The sequence below is a fragment of the Sander lucioperca genome, chromosome 4 (genome assembly GCF_008315115.2).
Source record: "Sander lucioperca isolate FBNREF2018 chromosome 4, SLUC_FBN_1.2, whole genome shotgun sequence".
Lineage (NCBI taxonomy): Eukaryota > Metazoa > Chordata > Actinopteri > Perciformes > Percidae > Sander > Sander lucioperca.
The window spans coordinates 40,903,409-40,923,408 of record NC_050176.1 but is presented as its reverse complement, the minus strand read 5'-3'; the positions used below and the strand labels follow the sequence as shown (position 1 = coordinate 40,923,408).

Sequence of the window (20,000 nt, the reverse complement as noted above, 5' to 3'; positions counted from 1 at the left end):
TGATTTAGTTTCTGTCCACTTTGAATGAAGTGTGTTTTACGATGATAAAAGTCCTGATTATTTACATGGAGTCTGGTGGGTTTGGTGATGGTGATTTCGGGGCTGTTTCATGTTAAACTAAAAGGATCTTACTCTTTAACTAAAAGGTCTATCTCTGTAGGGATCCATCCCATAATGTTGTCAGACACTTAGAATAATAATCTGAGTCTGTCAGCAGAACTGCCCCAGATGTTATGTACATTTGCTGATAAAGTTTTTTTTAAAGAGCTAGTGTTAGTGTTTCGTCCATGTTGTTTCCAGATAGAATCAGCTTGATGTCTGTTTCTACTTCCTGTTAGCGCCCTCTGTGTTCAGGAGTCCAATCAGCTTTCAGGTCAAAGGTCAGAGCGGCTAACAGCTAACAGTCAGCTGACTGCTTACTGTGTGTGTCCACAGCGTTGCCTCGGCGATGCACTCGGAGACGCCCGACCGCTACGAACGTCTCACGTCCGTCTCCTCGTCCGTCGACTTCGACCAGAGAGACAACGTAAGGACACTTTGACCCCTCCTCCTCCTCCCCATACACAGCCCACTGGGCCTCATTGCTTCCTTAATCACACTGTTAGAAAGGACACACTATGTCCTATATTTAGATGAAAGCATGAAGAGCACAAACTGTGAATGGTGTAGCTAAGGCAGTTGGGTCATTCCATCCAATACACACTCATGTAAACATGTCAGAAGGGCATTTCTTCTAAGCCTCAAACAAGGTTGAATATTTAAAAAAGTATGAATGGGATTTGAATGTTGAATACTACCCTGACTGTATGAAAGATGTGAAACATTGTATATAAGGTTATATAGAGACACTGACACCGATATACAGATATATAGAGACACTGATACAGATATATAGAGACACTGATACAGATATATAGATATATAGAGACACTGATACAGATATATAGAGACACTGATACAGATATACAGAGACACTGATACAGATATATAGATATATAGAGACACTGATACAGATATATAGATATATAGAGACACTGATACAGATATATAGATATATAGAGACACTGATACAGATATATAGATATATAGAGACACTGATACAGATATATAGATATATAGAGACACTGATACAGATATACAGATATATAGAGACACTGATACAGATATATAGATATATAGAGACACTGATACAGATATATAGAGACACTGATACAGATATATAGATATATAGAGACACTGATACAGATATATAGATATATAGAGACACTGATACAGATATATAGATATATAGAGACACTGATACAGATATAAAGTCTATTCTCCTCTTCCTCTTCCTGATTGTTCTGTGTTTGTTCTGCAGGGTTTCTGCTCGTGGCTGACGGCCATCTTCAGAATAAAGTGAGTATCAGTCTCATGTGAGCTAACGTAGCTTCACATATCCTCTGTGTTCTCATATGAGCTAACGTAAAAACGTGTAGTTATTATGTGCAGATCTGTGAGCTGGTATGTTTGGACTCTTCCTCTCCCTTTAGGGATGAAGAGATCCGGGAGAAGTGTGGCGAGGATGCTGTCCACTACCTGTCCTTCCAGCGCCACATCATCGGCCTGCTGGTCGTGGTCGGCGTCCTCTCCGTCGGCATCGTCCTGCCCGTCAACTTCTCCGGAGACCTGCTGGGTAAGCATCACACAGGCAGCAGCCAATCAGGAGCCACTTAGAGCGTCACTAACTCTACTGCAGCAGCCAATCTGGAGCCACTTAGAGCCACATTTTAGAGACCAAACTAATCCATTCATCCAGACAATAATCTAGCATGAAGATAATCACTATAGTAACAGCTCGATGTTCTGCCATTATCCCAAATGTTCACATGTAACATGTTTTTCAGTCCCTCCAGAAAAACGTGTGTGTGATCTCATAATTCAACGCATAATCAGCCAAAGTCTGCATATTTATTTCGGGGGCCGCATTTTTTCAAATACGCCGCACTTTCGCCGCGTAAATTGCCGATTTCCGCGCAAAACATGCAGGGCTTTCATGATTTCATAATCCCCGCATATTTGTTGGAAAAAAGTCCCATATATCTTAGCAGAAAGTTGAAAAATGTTGCGTTTACTCCACACAACAGCAGCCGTTCTCCCTTGTTGCCATGGGAACGTTATGAAGTGACGTAATCACGCAACGTGAACATCATCGAAAAGCTGCAAACCCCGCGATGAAGCCACGATGAAACCACAGTTTTTGAAAGTTCCCGCAATTTCATTGCATGAAATTGCATAAATATCCCGCATATTCCATCATATTTTTAAGAAAACGTGCCGCATAATCAAGGAGTTTAGCCCAAAACAATCACAGAAAAACTCAGCATTTTTCTGGAAGGACTGACTTTTGGACAAAGCAAGACAGCGATGAGGTTTGTTAGAGCGTAATAGTCCCATCCACTAGAATGTGTGATGTGATGGAACCAGACGGATTTAGGAATCCTGTCAACAGGACGACTAAATGAAAATGTCCGCACGAAAACCTAGATTGACGACTTCCTGTCGGCTAAAAAATCTTCAAAAACAATGCTCCGTGGACTCCAAGATGGGACCTATGTTCCCTCAAAATTTGGTATATTAACTTCTCATCGTTTCTCCGAATCATGGCGCTCGTTAGGGGGCGCTATGGAGCCCCCTGGCAACGACTGAGCCCAATCACTACAGAACTGTGGAGTTTTCACCACGTCTGACGTGTGCACATTTTTGTGAGTTTTCCAGCATGCTAAGCGCCTCAAAAATGCGAGTGACGCGTCAGAATAATAATAATAATAATAATAATAATAATCCTTATAAAAACAATAGCTTCCTCACACTTTCAGTGCAAGGCACCGTTGGGGCCTTGCATTTCGTGCTCGGGGCCCTAATAACGAGGGGAAAACTGGCATGGCTGTTTTCAAAGGGATCCCTTGACCTCCAGATATCGTATGTATGGTTACCATGGATACTCACCATATCTCTAAAGTCTGATTGCGTTTTAGCTTTAACCCGATACCCTATAAAAGTAAACTTCCATTTAAAGATTCACGTTTAAATCCTGAAACTCAAATGGAAGACGGCGCTAGTTGCTGATGTAAGTAAAAGATTAAAGGTGTGTTCTAACACTCGTTACAGGTTACATTGCAGCTTTGAAGCCCTGTGAGTATATGAGATGTCATCATTCTGACTGTTGGCGCTGTTGTTGTAACGTATCGGATCACTTTTGTCGATGTCTAAACTGTGAGTTTGTGTTGAACGGTTGGTACGTTGAACTCTGGAGTGTTTGTGTCTCTGAGCTGCTCACCGTGTTCTCACCTTGTGTCTGATTGATCTTAGTCAGATATATCAGTAAGGAAGCTTTCCTAAGCCAAGGAGTCCCCAGACCTCCTTCTAAAGAAGGTAACAGCAGTCAGATCGGAGCTGCAGGTCTGCAGGTCTGCAGGTCTGCAGGTCTGCAGGTAGGGTTGGGTACCGAACACGAAATACGAAAAACTTAATGTCCACAGATGTGAAAATGTTTCTCCGGTTTCACCAAGAATACAAGAGAGACAGGTCATTACAAACAGGACATCGCCAACACGGCAAAACGCACAAATACACTTCATAAAAAGTGACTTAACAGAGGTTACATTTACAAATGAAATAAGTAAATAAATAGATAAATATAACCTACTAAAAATGCTTGCTGTGCATAAAAACCTGCAACCTGGAAGTCTGCCTCATTCTTTAGGTACGGTCCCCAGTGGTATTTAGCGCCTTCACAGCATTGGGGCCCAAGGCTGCACAATTAATCACAAGTTTATCAAAATCACAACATGGACTACTGCAAAATCCAAATTGCAGGGGGGGGAATATCGCAAGGCATAACATGTGTCAAACACTTCTGAGATAATGACATTACACTACATTTTTGGGTTTAAAAAAAGCTAAAGTTATGAATTATTTTGATTAATAGTTAAGATCACAGGATGTTCTTTTTTTTTTTTTTTCAAATGCTATAAAATTAAATAAAACACCCAAAAGTCAATGGAAGTCATCATTAATTTTACCTGCAAAGAATGTTGTCTGGGTTCCATATAGAGCTGCAACGATGAATCGATTAATCGATTAATTGTCAACTATTAAATTAATCGCCAACTATTTTGATAATCGATTAATCATTTGAGTCATTTTTTTTATTAAAAAAAATCAGATTTCTCTGATTCCAGCTTGTTAAATGTGAAGATCTTCTAGTTTCTTCTCTCCTCTGGGACAGGAAACTGAAGATCTTTGAGTTTTGGACAAAACTAGACATTTGAGGACGTCATATTCGGCTTTTTGGGAAACACTGATCCACATTTTTCACCATGTTTTGACATTTTTATAGATCAAACAACTAATCGATTAATCGAGAAAATAATCGACAGATTAATCGACTATGAAAATAATTGTTAGTTGCGGCCCTAGTTCCATACAACTTCCCTGAACGCATCCACGTTATTTCGGGGCAATTTGGTTGAAAGAACCCCATATTTCTGATATAAAAAACTATGAAAATGGGTCAAATCTGACCCGAGGTCAACACGTCTCAGACTGTCGTAAAGCATCGGTTGTTCAGGCGCCGTTTTTAAAGTGTGGTTTTGGCGCCGGTATGGTTTTGGCGCCGGTATGGTTTTGGCGCCGTATGTGGGACCCAACCCTGCCTGCAGGCCTGTCAGCTGTCTGGTGGTGTTAGCCTGGACTCTGATCAGGGTCTGTATTACCGTAGTACCAGCAGTAGAAGTACTCAGTTCTTAGCATAGGGTCACAACACCCCCCACTGCCCCCCCAATAATGTAAATGTTGGTTGCTTTTTTTTTTTTTTTTCTTTTTCTTTGTCGTTTTTGTCGCCTTTTCCAATTTTTTTCCGGACAATTTGAGACATTTTTTCACCTCCGTTTGACATTTGATGGCTTTATTTTTATAGGACACCTGAAGACATGAAAGGGGAGAGAGAGGGGGGGGAATGACATGCAGCAAAGGGCCGCAGGTTGGACTTGAACATGCGGCCGCTGCGTCGAGGAGTAAACCTCCTATATATGGACGCTCTCTACCAGCTGAGCTGCCCAGGCGCCCACAATTTGAGACGTTTTTGTCGCGTTTTTTGAGTATTTTGGCATTTCTTTCAGAGTTTTTGTCGCCTTTAGACATTTCTGTCTCTGTTTTCAAGTTCTTTCCGATGTTATCGTGGTTCTCTTATTAATCCGTGCAGACCCCATCCCACCCCCCCGATGTTACGCCCTTGGTAGTTTGTGTGACTGTGATCAGTCTTGTAGAGTCGGTGTCTGGTTCCATGCTGATGGACACCGGTTCCCTGTGTGTTAAAATGATGACTTCACTGTATGAAATCAGTCGCGAATGTTTTTCTGATGACTTCTGCTCATGTTTATTCCAGAAAACAACGCCTACAGCTTCGGACGCACCACGATAGCCAACCTGAAGTCTGGGTGAGTCCAGGAGCATGAAGCACGTGTCACTCGTTATCGTTGAGGAGTCGTAGAGCGGGATCGTGTCCAGTCAGATGTCTGTACTGAAGTGGGAATTACATCTAAAATACAGGCCCAAAATAAGGCCCTAAGGCCAGAGAACTCTGACTTTAAGTTTACTGAGTCCAGCATAAGAGGTTACAACACAGCTGTGCGTTCACAAACAGAGTCTCAGGGCGTTTTCACACCTAAAAGTCCGAACCAACGTTCGTGTTTGATTACATTGTACACATTTGATCCCGTTCTTTTTGGTTTCACATAGTGATTTTACATAGTGCTAGCGCACTAAAGAACTTTCCATGACATACCTACGGCGTGTCGTCACCACGTACGTGTGATAGCGTCTCCCTTTGATTGGTGAGTAGACGGGCGTGCGTCTGACGTTGGCGTGTTGTCATTTTGGCATTTTTTGGTGGGTAGTCTTTTCCGTATGAATGAACAAATGAATGAGGTAATCCCGATTGCGTTATTATGGTATTACTACCAGCAGCAACAACGTCAGCACCAACTGCAAGCGCAGTACTTGCGAGAAATGTACGTTCTCATAGTGCAAAAAGGTTGTTTTGGTTTTTTTTTTCTTCTTTCGTCTATGGTACGTAGTTGCCTAACTTCCTGTAATTGGTGCGAAAGTCCGAACCATGGTTCAGTTTGGTCCGGACCAAGACCACCTCTTTTGATCGGACCAAAATTTGGTCTTTTGATCCGGACCGTGGTCCGAGGCATCTTTCTCACCTGCAATTTTGGTTCGGATCAAAACCCGAAAGTCTGGACCAAATGAGGTAGGTGTGAAAACGCCCTAAGTTAAGTAAGTCAGAGCTGGTCCACCAAGATCTCGTCTGAATTATGAGCCCTGATCTGTTCTCTCCCTCAATCTTTTATCCATTCCTCACAGTCTATCCTATATATATATATATATATATATATCCTATCTTCTTGTTTCTAGACAAAAACTGGTATCTTTCACACACACACACACACACCAAGGTCGGGGCCTCTGTGTGGTGCAACTTCCTCTTCGGTTCTCGCAACCTTCAAACAATGCCCCTCCATGCCATAAAAGACTAAACTATTTTTATGACTTAAGCTTAACTTTCTGTGCATCAGAGGTCACCCGGAGTACTTTTAACCACTTCCTCAATGACTAACAGCTCTTTTGCAACGAGCATGTACACACATTTTGTTAATGAAATATTTATACTGTTTAACGGTTCAACCAGACACACATCTTGTCAGCTGAAATATTAGAGCTGGAAACAGTTTAGAAAATGCATTTCCTGCAGAATTGCGTGTGAATGCTGGAAGCTAAAAAGCTCAACTGAATTGTATGAAAAAAAAAAAAAGCCCTAACCTTAAATGCATTGCACTGCTGAAGACGTGGAAGTTGACATGTAAAAGCATGTGAGACCTGGGTTTAGTTTAGCTGAACCGTGAGGTGAATGTCAGCTGAGCTTTAACCAACGCGAGCAGAAGAAGAGAGCATAGTGAGGGTGTGTTTTGTACCCGGAGAACTAAACGGTTCAGCCAGACTGACAACTGAAAGGGCCGAGAGAGACAGAAGATCCCTCTGAGCAGCCGTTGCATAAGAACATAAGACATCATCAGTCACTGGTGGAAGAAGCTGGGAGCCTGGCATCAAACAGTGTTTAGATTTAAACAGGAGCAGCTTCAGCACTGAGAACGTTGTAAGTGTACAGACAGTTTGTTAGATAGTTTAGAAAGATTGACCTTCACGTATACAAGCAGGCTATATAAAGACAGCAGCGTTCATGTTTACATGCAGGCGCCGTCTTGGGAAACAGTAACCAGTAACATGGCTCAAACACGGCGTTCGTGGTTCGACTGGTCGTGACTGTTTCCCAAGATGGCGCCTGCCTGTATAGGTGAACGCCACAGTTTTTCTAAACTATCTTTTTAATAAACTGTCTGTACACTTATAAAGTTCTCAATGCTTGGGTTTGCATGTAGGGACCCTCATTATGCTACTGTTGAAGTGTGGTGATATTTTGAGTCTTGTTAGTGGTATAGAAATAGAGATTTACCATCTGCCCCGAAAGGGTAGCGTTAGCAGCTAACCACCGTTAGCTGCTAACTTGTTTAAAGCTAGAGACACATTGGATTAGCATGAAAACATGTCCCAGAGAACGGTCGACTCGCTACACATATGTTATTAACCCATAGGTTCATTTTGCGCCGGAATGGTCCTTTAATGGGTAACTACCGTTTTTTCCAACCTGGACTCTGTCTCCATGTCTGAGTGTCTGATGGGAATGGGTCCGAACGAGTGCGGTGCGAAAAAAATCAGTCAGTTGGTCATCCGGATGCGTTCAAAAAATGTAACTCTTGCGAAAGGCTACGGACGGTTCCTGTCCTACAACTCCAGCGTTGCTATGGTACTGATAAACACACCTGCTAATGCTAATTAGTTAGCTAGCAACAGACATTTAACTATTGACATTATACCCTATATCACATTTAACTATTGACATTATACCCTATATCACATTTAACTATTGACATTATACCCTATATCGCATTTAACTATTGACATTATACCCTATATCGCATTTAACTATTGACATTATACCCTATATCGCATTTAACTATTGACATTATACCCTATATCGCATTTAACTATTGACATTATACCCTATCTCGCATTTAACTATTGACATTATACCCTATATCACATTTAACTATTGACATTATACCCTATATCACATTTAACTATTGACATTATACCCTATATCTCATTTAACTATTGACATTATACCCTATATCGCATTTAACTATTGACATTATACCCTATATCGCATTTAACTATTGACATTATACCCTATATCGCATTTAACTATTGACATTATACCACTATATCGCATTTAACTATTGACATTATACCGCTATATCACATTTAACTATTGACATTGTACCCTATATCACATTTAACTATTGACATTATACCCTATATCACATTTAACTATTGACATTATACCCTATATCACATTTAACTATTGACATTATACCCTATATCACATTTAACTATGGACATTATACTCTATATCACATTTAACTATTGACATTGTACCCTATATCACATTTAACTATTGACATTATACTGCTATATCACATTTAACTATTGACATTATACCCTATATCACATTTAACTATCGACATTATATCCTATATCACATTTAACTATCGACATTATACCCTATATCACATTTAACTATTGACATTATACCCTATATCACATTTAACTATTGACATTATACCACTATATCACATTTAACTATTGACATTATACCCTATATCACATTTAACTATTGACATTATACCCTATATCACATTTAACTATTGACATTATACCCTATATCACATTTAACTATTGACATTATACCACTATATCACATTTAACTATTGACATTATACCCTATATCACATTTAACTATTGACATTATACCCTATATCACATTTAACTATCGACATTATACCCTATATCACATTTAACCAACGTGACATGTCAACGTCCTGGGCAACTTTTCTTCACGCAGCAGCCTTTCTATTTATATCTGAGAGAGGTCATAGAGAATCGTACATTCAGACACTTATCAGTCGTTCTGGATCTCTCTGCCATTTTTGTGAGTCTCTTCCGAAGCTTGTCAATGGTGTAGTACGACGTCCGCTGGGGGCATATTGCGTTTTACGGAGCTGATTTCAACTGCCAGTATGAAGGCGGCATTAGAGTCACTAAAAGTTCTGTTGTTGCCGCTGACAGACTCAGATTATTATTCTAAGTGTCTGACAACATTATGGAAAGGATCCCTACAGAGATAGACCTTTAAAAACCTCTTTAAGACCTTTCTGTTTACCTAGAAACAGCTCTGAGGTCGCTATCACTAAACCCACCAGACTCCATTTAAAAAAACAGCACTTTTAGCGTGTATAGAGCCAACATATTTTCACATGTAAATAGGTAAAGTATGTGTTTATTTCAACCAAAACTAGAGTTGTGATGGTTGGTTGAAGTGGAAAGACGGCCCAAAAACAGCTTTTGATTTATGTAGTTTCTGTCCACTTTGAATGAAGTGTGTTTTACGATGCTAAAAGTCGTGATTATTTACATGGAGTCTGGTGTAGTTTGGTGATGGTGATTTCGGGGCTGTTTGATGTTAAACTAAAAGGATCTTACTCTTTAACTAAAAGGTCTATCTCTGTAGGGATCCATCCCATAATGTTGTCAGACACAACCCCTAACACTCTATATTAACGTTACATACAGCTTGTTTCGCCAGTGCTGACTGCAGCGATCTCTCTCAGTACTGGACCAATGTCAGAGATAGTTGTTCCCATCAGTCACTCAGACACAAACACATGGGAACATAGGCTCCAGGTTGGGAAAAACACTAGTTACCCTTCAATCAAACAGTCCAAGACTTTTACAAATCCTCTTGTGCTCCCAATATTTCAGATCTCAGTTCCTCTGTGTGTCCAGAACACAGTTAGCCTAGCTTAGCATAAAGACTAGAAGAAGGTTGCATCTCCCAACATCTCTAAAGCAGTGGAATAATAAAGATTTTCACATGTTGAGAGATTTATGTACAAACTAAGTGTGTGTGTGTGTGTGTGTGTGTGTGTGTTTAGGACCAATCTGTTGTGGCTGCACACTACGTTTGCCTTCATGTACCTGCTGCTGACCGTCTACAGCATGAGGAGACACACGTCCAAGATGCACTACAAGGAGGACGACCTGGTAGGAGAGGCCCCGCCCCTTCCTGTGGTCACCATGGGAATTAGTTTCAGTAACATGTGTCCGCTAGTGAACGGGAAGAGATGTTTAGATCCTGGTTGAATTGAGTCGTGAATTACACAGCTGATGTTTAAAAGATAACTTATCAAGTGAAGAAAGTCTCAGTGTGCTGTAAAGCTGTTAAAGTATCAGACTGAAAGTGTGTGTGTGTGTGTGTGTGTGTGTGTGTGTGTGTGTGTGTGTGAGTGAGAGAGATGAGGCCTGCAGTGTGATGACTTTTAAGTTGTGTGTGTGTGTGTTTCTTGCAGGTGAAGAGAACTCTGTTCATTAACGGCATCTCTAAATACGCCGAGGAGAGTCAGATCAAACAGCACTTTGAGTGAGTTCACTGCTCTTCTTCCTCATCCTCATCCAATGAAAAGTGATCCTTCAGCTCCTGAAAGGTGTTCAAATGTCTGGGAACATTTGAATTCAAGTTGTTAACGTGTGTTTTCCCGTCCTAAAGCCGTCAGAGCTGCGTGTTGTTGAATGTGATTAAACAGACAGAAGGTGTGATGTGTTCAGCTTAGAGGCAGCAGGAAGTGATGGCACCATTGACCAACAACAACCTGGTCTAAAGTCAGTAACGCAGCATTTCATTGTTATTTTAACAGAGCATTAGTAAAATGCTCCTAGGCTCGTGAACACTAAGCTTGTTACACACACAGGGACGCACAGCAGCACACACACATGCAGAAGATTACAAATAAAAATATTACGGTGCAAATCCTCCATCATAATAGCAATGCTCCAAGGTCCAAACGCGCCTGGCTTTTAAAGGGAATGGGAGATGATCTCTGATTGGTTGATTGCATGTTACGCCTAAAACACCCCTCTGATTAATGAAGACACTAAGTACAACCCTTTAGAACCATGACCCCGGCACACGGACACTTTTTTCTGCCGTCAAACTAGCAAAAGTGGTGTTAGCTGAACTTACAGACAGTCAGTCAGCCTAAAACTGACATTTGGATGTTTGACTTGGTAACTAAATGTCTGACATAACGTTACCTTAATGTCTCTCTCCATTCTCTCTGCTGATTCCTCACGTCTGTTTCCACTTCTGTCTTCATAAAAACTCAGTTTCTGGGATCGGCAGCTTAGTGTGGCTTTCAGAGCTCTGTCTCTATGGGAAGCACTTTGTGTACAAATGTTGTTGGGCGTTGATTGATTGATTGAAAGATTGATTGATTGATTGATTGATTGATTAAGTTGTACTGGAGTGGCATGAGAGAGTGACGGAGGACAGTTTGCTTCAGGTGTGCAGGACGGGATCATGTTTGATGTCTTGTTCTTCTTCAGACAGGCGTACGAGAACTGCACGGTGCTGGAGGCTCGGATCTGCTACAACGTGGCCAGACTGATGTCTCTGAACGCAGAGAGGTGAGACACACACACACTCAGACCTTTACAGACCTCACCGTTTGATTGGTTGACATTCCCCAGGATGGGCTACTCAGGAGATAAGGAGCAACATGTTTCTCATGTATAGAGAGAAATGGTTGTTGATATTTGGTGAAAACCAAAATTAGGAACTTTTAGCAACAATGTAGACCTATGTGAAGGAGAATTTAAACCAAAGACAAAGCTCCCTGTGTGCACAGTTAAGCTCAGAAATGGTCTATTATTATATACATTTTTTTTAACCATATCTTCCCATGTTTCTGTGACTGATGTGAACAACAATCTCTGAAATGATTCCAGTATTTAGCGAGAACACTGTAACCGGGCTGCAATGTAGCGCTACAGGACAATCCATGTAAATAATCAGGACTTTTAGCGTGTATAGAGCCAGCATATTTCCACCAGACTCCATGTAAATAATCAGGATTTTTACCGTGTATAGAGCCAGCATATTTCCACCAGACTCCATGTAAATAATCAGTACTTTTAGCGTGTATAGAGCCAGCATATTTCCACCAGACTCCATGTAAATAATCAGGACTTTTACCGTGTATAGAGCCAGCATATCTCCACATGTAAATGGGTGAATTAAGGGATTATTTCAACCAAACCAGAGTGGTGATTGTTGGAACAGTGGAAAGATGAACCAAGACGGCTTTTGGTAGTTTTATTTTGTTTCTGTCCACTTTGAATGAAGTGTGTTTTACGATGATAAAAGTCCTGATTATTTACATGGAGTCTGGTGTAGTTTGGTGATGGTGATTTCGGGGCTGTTTCATGTTAAACTAAAAGGATCTTACTCTTTAACTAAAAGGTCTATCTCTGTAGGGATCCATCCCATAATGTTGTCAGACACTTAGAATAATCTGAGATCTGATGGAGGTTTATTTTGGGTTTTATTGAACATATGAAAGAATAGATGAGCTGACTGAGCGGAAACGTTGGGTGTGTTTGTCAGGAAGAAGACGGAGCGCAGTAAGAAGTTCTTCACCGACCTGATGGCCAAGGAACACGTTCCCACGATGATCAACCCCAAACCCTGCGGACACCTCTGCTGCTGCGCCATCACCGGCTGCGAGGAGGTGACCCTAAACACGCTACAACGCTAACGCACACTGAGGCTACATCTCCACTGCTACGTTTCCCCCTCTCATTCCCCCTGCTCTGGTGTTCCCCCCCTCTCATTCCCCCTGCTCTGGTGTTTCCCCCTCTCATTCCCCCTGCTCTGGCGTTTCCCCCTCTCATTCCCCCTGCTCTGGTGTTTCCCCCTCTCATTCCCCCTGCTCTGACGTTTCCCCCTCTCATTCCCCCTGCTCCCCTCTCATTCCCCCTGCTCTGGTGTTTCCCCCTCTCATTCCCCCCTGCTCTGGTGTTTCCCCCTCTCATTCCCCCTCCTCTGGCGTTTCCCCCTCTCATTCCCCCTCCTCTGGCGTTTCCCCCTCTCATTCCCCCTGCTCCCCTCTCATTCCCCCTGCTCTGATGTTTCCCCCTCTCATTCCCCCTGCTCTGGTGTTTCCCCCTCTCATTCCCCCTGCTCTGGTGTTTCCCCCTCTCATTCCCCCTGCTCTGGTGTTTCCCCCTCTCATTCCCCCTGCTCTGGTCTTCCCCCCTCTCATTCCCCCTGCTCTGGTGTAAAATATATATTTTTTAAAAAGTTTATTTTAACAAATCCAGAACCAAAAGATATCCCAGGTGTGATTTGGGGTGTCGGGGGGGGTTGTTAGCCTGTTAGCCTGTTAGCAGTGATTGAGCAGCCTCCGGTGTGTTTGCAGGAGGAGGCGGTCAGCTACTACACCAAGAGAGAAGCCAAGCTGAAGGAGGAGTACCGCAAGGAGAAGGAGAAGGTCCACACCAAGCCGCTGGGCATGGCCTTCGTCACCTTCCAGAACGAGTCCATGACCGCCATGTGAGCCTGCCTGTCTGTCTGTCTGTCTGTCTGTCTGTCTGTCTGTCTGTCTGTCTGACTGACTGACTGACTGACTGACTGACTGACTGACTGATGTTTCTGACTCCTTCTCCTCCTCTCTTTAACCTCGTCATCTCTGACTCTTTCTCTGACTCCGCCCCCTCTGTATATGACCCGTCCCCTATGACTCCTCCCCCTCTGTCTCTGACTCCTCCCCCTCTGTCTCTGACTCCTCCCCCTCTGTATCTGACTCCTCCCCCTCTGACTCCTCTCCCTCTGTCTCTGACTCCTCCCCCTCTGACTCCACCCCCCTCTGTCGATTGACTCCTCCCCCTCTGTATCTGACTCCTCCCCCTTTGTCTCCACAGTATTTTGAAGGACTTTAACGCGTGCCAGGTTCAGGGCTGTCGCTGTCAACAGGAGCCACAGTCGTCTCAGTTCAGCGAGGTTCTTCATGTCCACAACTGGAGCGTTTCGTACGCGCCCGACCCGCAGAACGTCCGCTGGTATGTCCACAGAACCCCCCCCCCCCCCCCCTCTAAAGCCCCGTTCAGACCAAAGGTTCCCAGCCAGACCAAACCGCTCTGGAACATCACCTGTTTCTACTGCTGCGTTCCAGACACCATGTTTAGCCCGTAAGTTACGACTTCAAGTCATGACTCGCGACTTGGTAGCGTTCCAGCATGTCCAGTTAAACTGTGATTGAGTGAAAGTCGGTTTAGTTACGTTGATGTGCAGCAGATTTGTGCTTCTGATGATAAAAATAATGACATTTGGCACACCGTCAAAGCTGACTAGCTAAACATTGTGCTGTTTGCAGGGTTCAGGTTAGGCTACCTAACGTTGACGTTAGCTAGCGCTAGCTAGCGCTAGATGATACTAGCGATTTCTAGTCGGCGACATATTTTGGGCTTCATTTAATAAACATAACCTGTAGTAATACACAATCGTATGTGTATTGTTTTGATTACTTTACGTTGCCTATTTATGTCTATTTATTTCTATTTCTCACCGTTAATCAGCGGCGTCTGTACAGCATCAACAGGGGGCGCCGTTGTTGTTTATGTGTGTGTAACTGGGAGTACAACGATCTGGTACCAGTTCACGGGGAGTAAGTTACGGGACTGTTTGATGGTTTAAGTACAGCAGATTTGTGCGTCTGATGATAAAAATAATGACATTTGGCACACCGTCAACGCTGGCTAGCTAAACAATGTGCCGATGGCAGGGTTCAGGTTAGGCTACCTAAGGTTGATGTTAGGTAGCCTAACGTTGACGTTAGGTAGCGCTAGCTTATACTACCGATTTCTAGTTCTAGTCGGCGACATATTTTGGGCTTCATTTAATAAACATAACCTGTAGTAGTACACAATCGACTGCCGTTCCAGGACACTTTCACCGGTAGAAGGTTGTGAAAACACGAGTTACGGGATGCCTTGAACGCAGCATACAGCCAACAGAGAAGTCAGCTGCTCAGAGAGTTGCAGGAGACTAATCAGTCCTTCAGGAAAAATGCAGAGTTTTTTTGTGATAGTTTTGGGCTAAACTCCTTTATTATGCGGCACGTTTTCTTAAAAAATGCGATGGAATATGAAGGATATTTATGTAATTTTATGTGATGAAATTGCGGGAACTTGCAAAAACTACAGTTTCATCATGGCTTCATCGCGGGGTTTGCAGCTTTTCGATGATGTTCACGTTGCGTGATTACATCACTTCATAACGTTCCCATGGCAACAGGGGAAAACAGCTGCTCTTGTGTGAAGTAAACGCAACATTTTTCATCTTTCTGATAAGATATATGGGACTTTTTTCCAACGAAAATGCGGGGATTATGAAATCATGCAAGCCCCGCATATTTTGCGCAGAAATTGGCAATTTATGCGGCTAAAGTGCGGCGTATTTGAAAAGATGTGGCCCCCGAAATAAATATGCAGGCTTTGGCTGATTATGCATTGAATTATGAGATCACATAATCACGTTTTTCTGGAGGGACTGACTAATGTTTACGCTTGTCTCGACACAAATCTTTGGTCTGAACTGGACTTTAAGTCAGTAGTTGCCCCACGTGGAATGTGCCTGTTGGGATTGTTGCATAGATACACGAACCAACATACCCAACATACAGCTAAATCATGAGCTTTACCTGACGCGTGGCGGTTTGTCCCTGCAGGGAGCACCTGTCGCTGGGCGGGATCTCCTGGTGGATCCGCTGCTTCATCATCAACGTCATCCTCTTCCTGCTGCTCTTCTTCCTCACGACGCCCGCCATCATCATCTCCACCATGGACAAGTTCAACGTCACCAAGCCCGTCGAGTATCTTAACGTAAGAGCTGCAGCTGACCTTCGCTTTCATTAGCAACTAATGGCAGACAGGCAGGCAGGCAGGCAGGCACATCAGAGAGTCAGACAGACACATCAGAGAGTCAGACAGACACATCAGAGAGTCAGACAGACAGACAGACACATCAGAGAGTCAGACAGACACATCAGAGAGTCAGACAGACAGACAGACAGACATATCAGAGAGTCAGACACACAGACACATCAGACAGACAGAGAGGGATGCAGCTAGAGACACAGGGTAACGTCACCTTACATGCAGCTAAAGACACAGGGTAACGTTACCCTACATGCAGCTAGAGACACAGGGTAACGTTACCCTACATGCAGCTAGAGACACAGGGTAACGTTACCTTACATGCAGCTAAAGACACAGGGTAACGTCAGCTTACATGCAGCTAAAGACACAGGGTAACGTTACCTTACATGCAGCTAGAGACACAGGGTAACGTTACCTTACATGCAGCTAGAGACACAGGGTAACGTTACCTTACATGCAGCTAGAGACACAGGGTAACGTCACCTTACATGCAGCTAGAGACACAGGGTAACGTTACCTTACATGCAGCTAGAGACACAGGGTAACGTTACCTTACATGCAGCTAGAGACACAGGGTAACGTCACCTTACATGCAGCTAAAGACACAGGGTAACGTTACCCTACATGCAGCTAGAGACACAGGGTAACGTTACCTTACATGCAGCTAAAGACACAGGGTAACGTTACCCTACATGCAGCTAGAGACACAGGGTAACGTTACCTTACATGCAGCTAGAGACACAGGGTAACGTCACCCTACATGCAGCTAAAGACACAGGGTAACGTTACCCTACATGCAGCTAAAGACACAGGGAAACGTTACCTTACCGATCTTTGTCTCTGACTTTCTGCTGCGTTGTGCTTTTGTTTCTAACAGAACCCGATCGTGACTCAGTTCTTCCCCACTCTGCTGCTCTGGGCTTTCTCTGCTCTGCTGCCCACCATCGTCTACTACTCCGCCTTCTTCGAGGCTCACTGGACCAGGTAAACACACTCTACTAAACTCAGGTAACACTGGACCAGGTAAACACACTCTACTAAACTCAGGTAACACTGGACCAGGTAAACACACTCAGCTAAACTCAGGTAACCAGGGCTTGACATTAGCAGCCCCTAACCCGCCAAATGCGGGGAGATGTCACCAGTGGCGGGTAACACTGTCCCTCTCACTAGCCACTTTGGCGGGTGGCATGCCGCTGTGTAGCGGCCCGACACAAGAACCCAGCTGTGACCCAGTGTGCCCCCTGTTTTATTTATTTTTTACACTTTTTAGATGCATTTTTCAACATTTTTGTCGCTTAATTCAACGTTTTTGTTTTCCTGACAAGCCATTGGCTCACCATTGGCAGGGCTCAATCCGAGGGGCAGGATAAAAGGTTGTCTTTCAGATTCTCTCTGCATGCAATAGGATAGCGCTCCAACCAATGAGAGCAACGCTAGTTGATAGATTCAACTTTAAACTCTGAACCAAGGGGGTAAGCCTCTCCTCAGACCGCGAACCTCTTATGGCGCCATTTTGATGCTACCAAGCCATCACCTCCCGTTAGCATCCCATTGACTGCCATTCATTTTGACGTCACTTTGACAGAGAATAACTTTACATCTGAAGAGTTTAAAGACTCTATTTGTCCATTGTTTATTTCTAAAGAAACACGACAATGTATAAAAGGCTCCATTACCTTGTACCTCACGTTATGGCTCCGTAGCAGACGTTTTTATAAAAATAGGCTAACGATTGGGTCATAACCACGAGACTTACTGTCTCATAGTAGAGGAATTACCGTATAGTACAGGAGAAGCTCTCAGGCAGTTTGGACTTCCATTAGCTGTTTAAGTTTAATTACTAATGTTAACTATCATTTTAGTGATCAATAATTAGCCTGTGTCTATGTTATCTCCTTACATATACCTACGCTCTCCGTCTCTGCTAGATTGGGAATGATTGAGATTTCTCTTGGCACAGCTACCAGAAGACTTCCAACTTTCAGACAGGTTGCTCACGTCACATCTACGTCTTCAAGCTCAGTTGGAGGCTGCTCAGTAACGCTCAGCCATCACCGGGAAAGAGACTTCACTGGTCTCCGTCCAGAGACACGGGACCTGCTGGTCCACTCTTATATACTGTCTATGCTCTGAACACATCTTCCTTTTTTAAGAATGACTTCAGAGCCGTTCTTTGTTCTTTTCTCAAAGAAAAGCTGAACTCCAAGTCTTCCAGAGTCGCGGCCAAAGCCGATTCCAAAGACCGCTGTTCGCCAGCAGCCATAAGCCCCGCCCACCCACTCTATACATGATGTGATTGGCCTGACCAGAGTTTGGTTTTTCCAGCTCGCAAGCCAACGGAGAGTTGCTAGACGGCCCTGGCTGCTGCTGCTAGAGTGGTCTAGATTTCTAGGCTAGGTTTTTGTTGCTTTTTTGGCCCTTTTTCAGCCAACATTTGTGGTGTTTTCTTTAACTTTGACTCTTCTGATGCTTTTTTTTGACGTTTTTAATGCTTTTTTTGTTGCATTTTCCAACCTTTTTGTTGTTAAACTTTGACTTTGTGTGAAGTTGCATCTGAAGTCAGTGGAGTCTCTGATTGGCCGTGTGGTTTGTGTCTGCAGGTCTGGAGAAAACAGGACGACCATGCATAAATGCTACACCTTCCTGATCTTCATGGTTCTGCTGCTGCCGTCTCTCGGCCTCAGCAGGTAATAAACTCGCAGACTTCTGTCCCGGGTGACCTTTGACCTCCGCTGTCCCGTTACTCAAACCTCTCTCTGTTTTCAGCCTGGATGTTTTCTTCCGCTGGCTCTTCGATAAGAAGTTCCTCGCTGATGCCACAGTCAGATTTGAGTGAGTTCCCTGTATAACTTGTACTTTAAAAAAGGATGTAAATCACATTGTTAAAGGGTAACTTTGGTATTTTTTGACATGAGTATTAATAAAGTTTTATTGGACCAACGGTGGAAGAAGTATTCAGATCCTTTACTGCAGTATAAGTACTAATACCACACTGTAATAATACTCTGTTACAGTAAAAGTCCTGCAGTGAAAATGTAACTTAAGTAAAGGTCTGTAAGTATCATCAGGATAAGAGTAGAAGTACAAGTACCTCGACATGTGGACTGAAGTACAGTACTGGAGTACATGTACTTAGTTACTTTCCCCCGCTGGGTTGGGCGCTGTGGTCTAACGGCGGCGACGTGTCCCCTTCAGGTGCGTCTTCCTGCCAGACAACGGAGCATTCTTCGTGAACTACGTGATCGCCTCGGCGTTCATCGGGAACGCCATGGACCTGCTGCGGATCCCCGGCCTGCTGATGTACATGATCCGGCTGTGCCTGGCGCGCTCGGCCGCCGACCGCCGCAACGTCAAGAGGGTGAGGAGGACGCACCGCCGTAGAAATGTTTTAGACTTTATTCCCTACACAACTGCCGCTTTTACTGAGCGCTTTGTGGCATCAATCAATCAACATGTATTTATATATATATAGCACTTTATAGCAGCCAGCAGGTATCCAAAGGGCTTCACATCAGGAACCAAGAATAAGAACCAGTCCCTCCAGAACAACCTGATCATGTGATCGCATAATTCAACACATAATCAGCCAAAGTCTGCATATTTATTTCGGGGGCCGCATTTTTTCAAATACGCCGCACTTTTGCCACATAAATTGCAGATTTCCGCACAAAATATGCGGGGCTTGCATGATTTCATAATCCCCGCATTTTCGTTGCAATAAAGTCCCATATATCTTAGCAGGAAGTTGAAAAATGTTGGTTTACTTCACACAAGAGCAGCCATTTTCCCCTGTTGCCATGGGAACGTTATGAAGTGACGTAATCACGCAACGTGAACATCATCGAAAAGCTGCAAACCCCGCGATGAAGACACGATGAAACCGCAAGTTGCATATTTTGTGCGGAAATCGGCAATTTTTGCGGCGAAAGTGCGGTGTATTTGAAAAAAGCAGACTTTGGCTGATTATGCATTGAATTATGCGATCGCATAATCCCGTTTTT

General features: G+C 43.4%; 2 protein-coding genes, 2 long non-coding RNA genes and 1 pseudogene across 20 annotated transcripts in view; 3 read left to right on the top strand and 2 right to left on the bottom strand.

Moving 5' to 3' along the window:
- LOC118494913 overlaps nucleotides 1-19,195 on the bottom strand; it is a 20,796-nt gene extending 1,601 nt beyond the window's left edge. The window contains exon 1 of the long non-coding RNA XR_004897121.1: nucleotides 19,182-19,195. This is a non-coding gene — a long non-coding RNA (uncharacterized LOC118494913). The remainder of the gene's footprint in view (nucleotides 1-19,181) is intronic.
- Nucleotides 1-20,000, top strand: part of LOC116048142 — a 568,688-nt pseudogene that overhangs the window by 334,690 nt on the left and 213,998 nt on the right.
- LOC116049154 (CD209 antigen-like protein E) overlaps nucleotides 1-20,000 on the top strand; it is a 236,056-nt gene that overhangs the window by 87,131 nt on the left and 128,925 nt on the right. The gene's annotated exons all lie outside the window — the stretch shown is intronic.
- Nucleotides 1-20,000, top strand: part of LOC116049136 (CSC1-like protein 2) — a 53,348-nt gene that overhangs the window by 28,650 nt on the left and 4,698 nt on the right. For 12 of the 17 annotated variants that reach the window (XM_036000551.1, XM_036000548.1, XM_036000546.1 and 9 more), the window contains 16 exons: nucleotides 436-526; nucleotides 1,361-1,398; nucleotides 1,533-1,675; nucleotides 3,352-3,414; nucleotides 5,429-5,480; nucleotides 10,158-10,266; nucleotides 10,572-10,642; nucleotides 11,605-11,685; nucleotides 12,665-12,788; nucleotides 13,479-13,612; nucleotides 13,981-14,118; nucleotides 15,786-15,939; nucleotides 16,874-16,980; nucleotides 18,600-18,686; nucleotides 18,766-18,831; nucleotides 19,195-19,357. In XM_036000551.1, coding sequence (XP_035856444.1) covers nucleotides 436-526; nucleotides 1,361-1,398; nucleotides 1,533-1,675; nucleotides 3,352-3,414; nucleotides 5,429-5,480; nucleotides 10,158-10,266; nucleotides 10,572-10,642; nucleotides 11,605-11,685; nucleotides 12,665-12,788; nucleotides 13,479-13,612; nucleotides 13,981-14,118; nucleotides 15,786-15,939; nucleotides 16,874-16,980; nucleotides 18,600-18,686; nucleotides 18,766-18,831; nucleotides 19,195-19,357 — 1,621 coding nt within the window. The remainder of the gene's footprint in view (nucleotides 1-435; nucleotides 527-1,360; nucleotides 1,399-1,532; nucleotides 1,676-3,351; nucleotides 3,415-5,428; nucleotides 5,481-10,157; nucleotides 10,267-10,571; nucleotides 10,643-11,604; nucleotides 11,686-12,664; nucleotides 12,789-13,478; nucleotides 13,613-13,980; nucleotides 14,119-15,785; nucleotides 15,940-16,873; nucleotides 16,981-18,599; nucleotides 18,687-18,765; nucleotides 18,832-19,194; nucleotides 19,358-20,000) is intronic. The other 5 variants (XM_036000556.1, XM_031298541.2, XM_036000557.1 and 2 more) reach the window with 1 other exon arrangement.
- Nucleotides 11,294-17,695, bottom strand: LOC116049171. Its single transcript, XR_004104826.2, has 3 exons — nucleotides 17,683-17,695; nucleotides 15,247-15,255; nucleotides 11,294-11,401 (listed from the first exon to the last, which is right to left on the bottom strand). It is a non-coding gene; the product is annotated as an uncharacterized LOC116049171 (long non-coding RNA).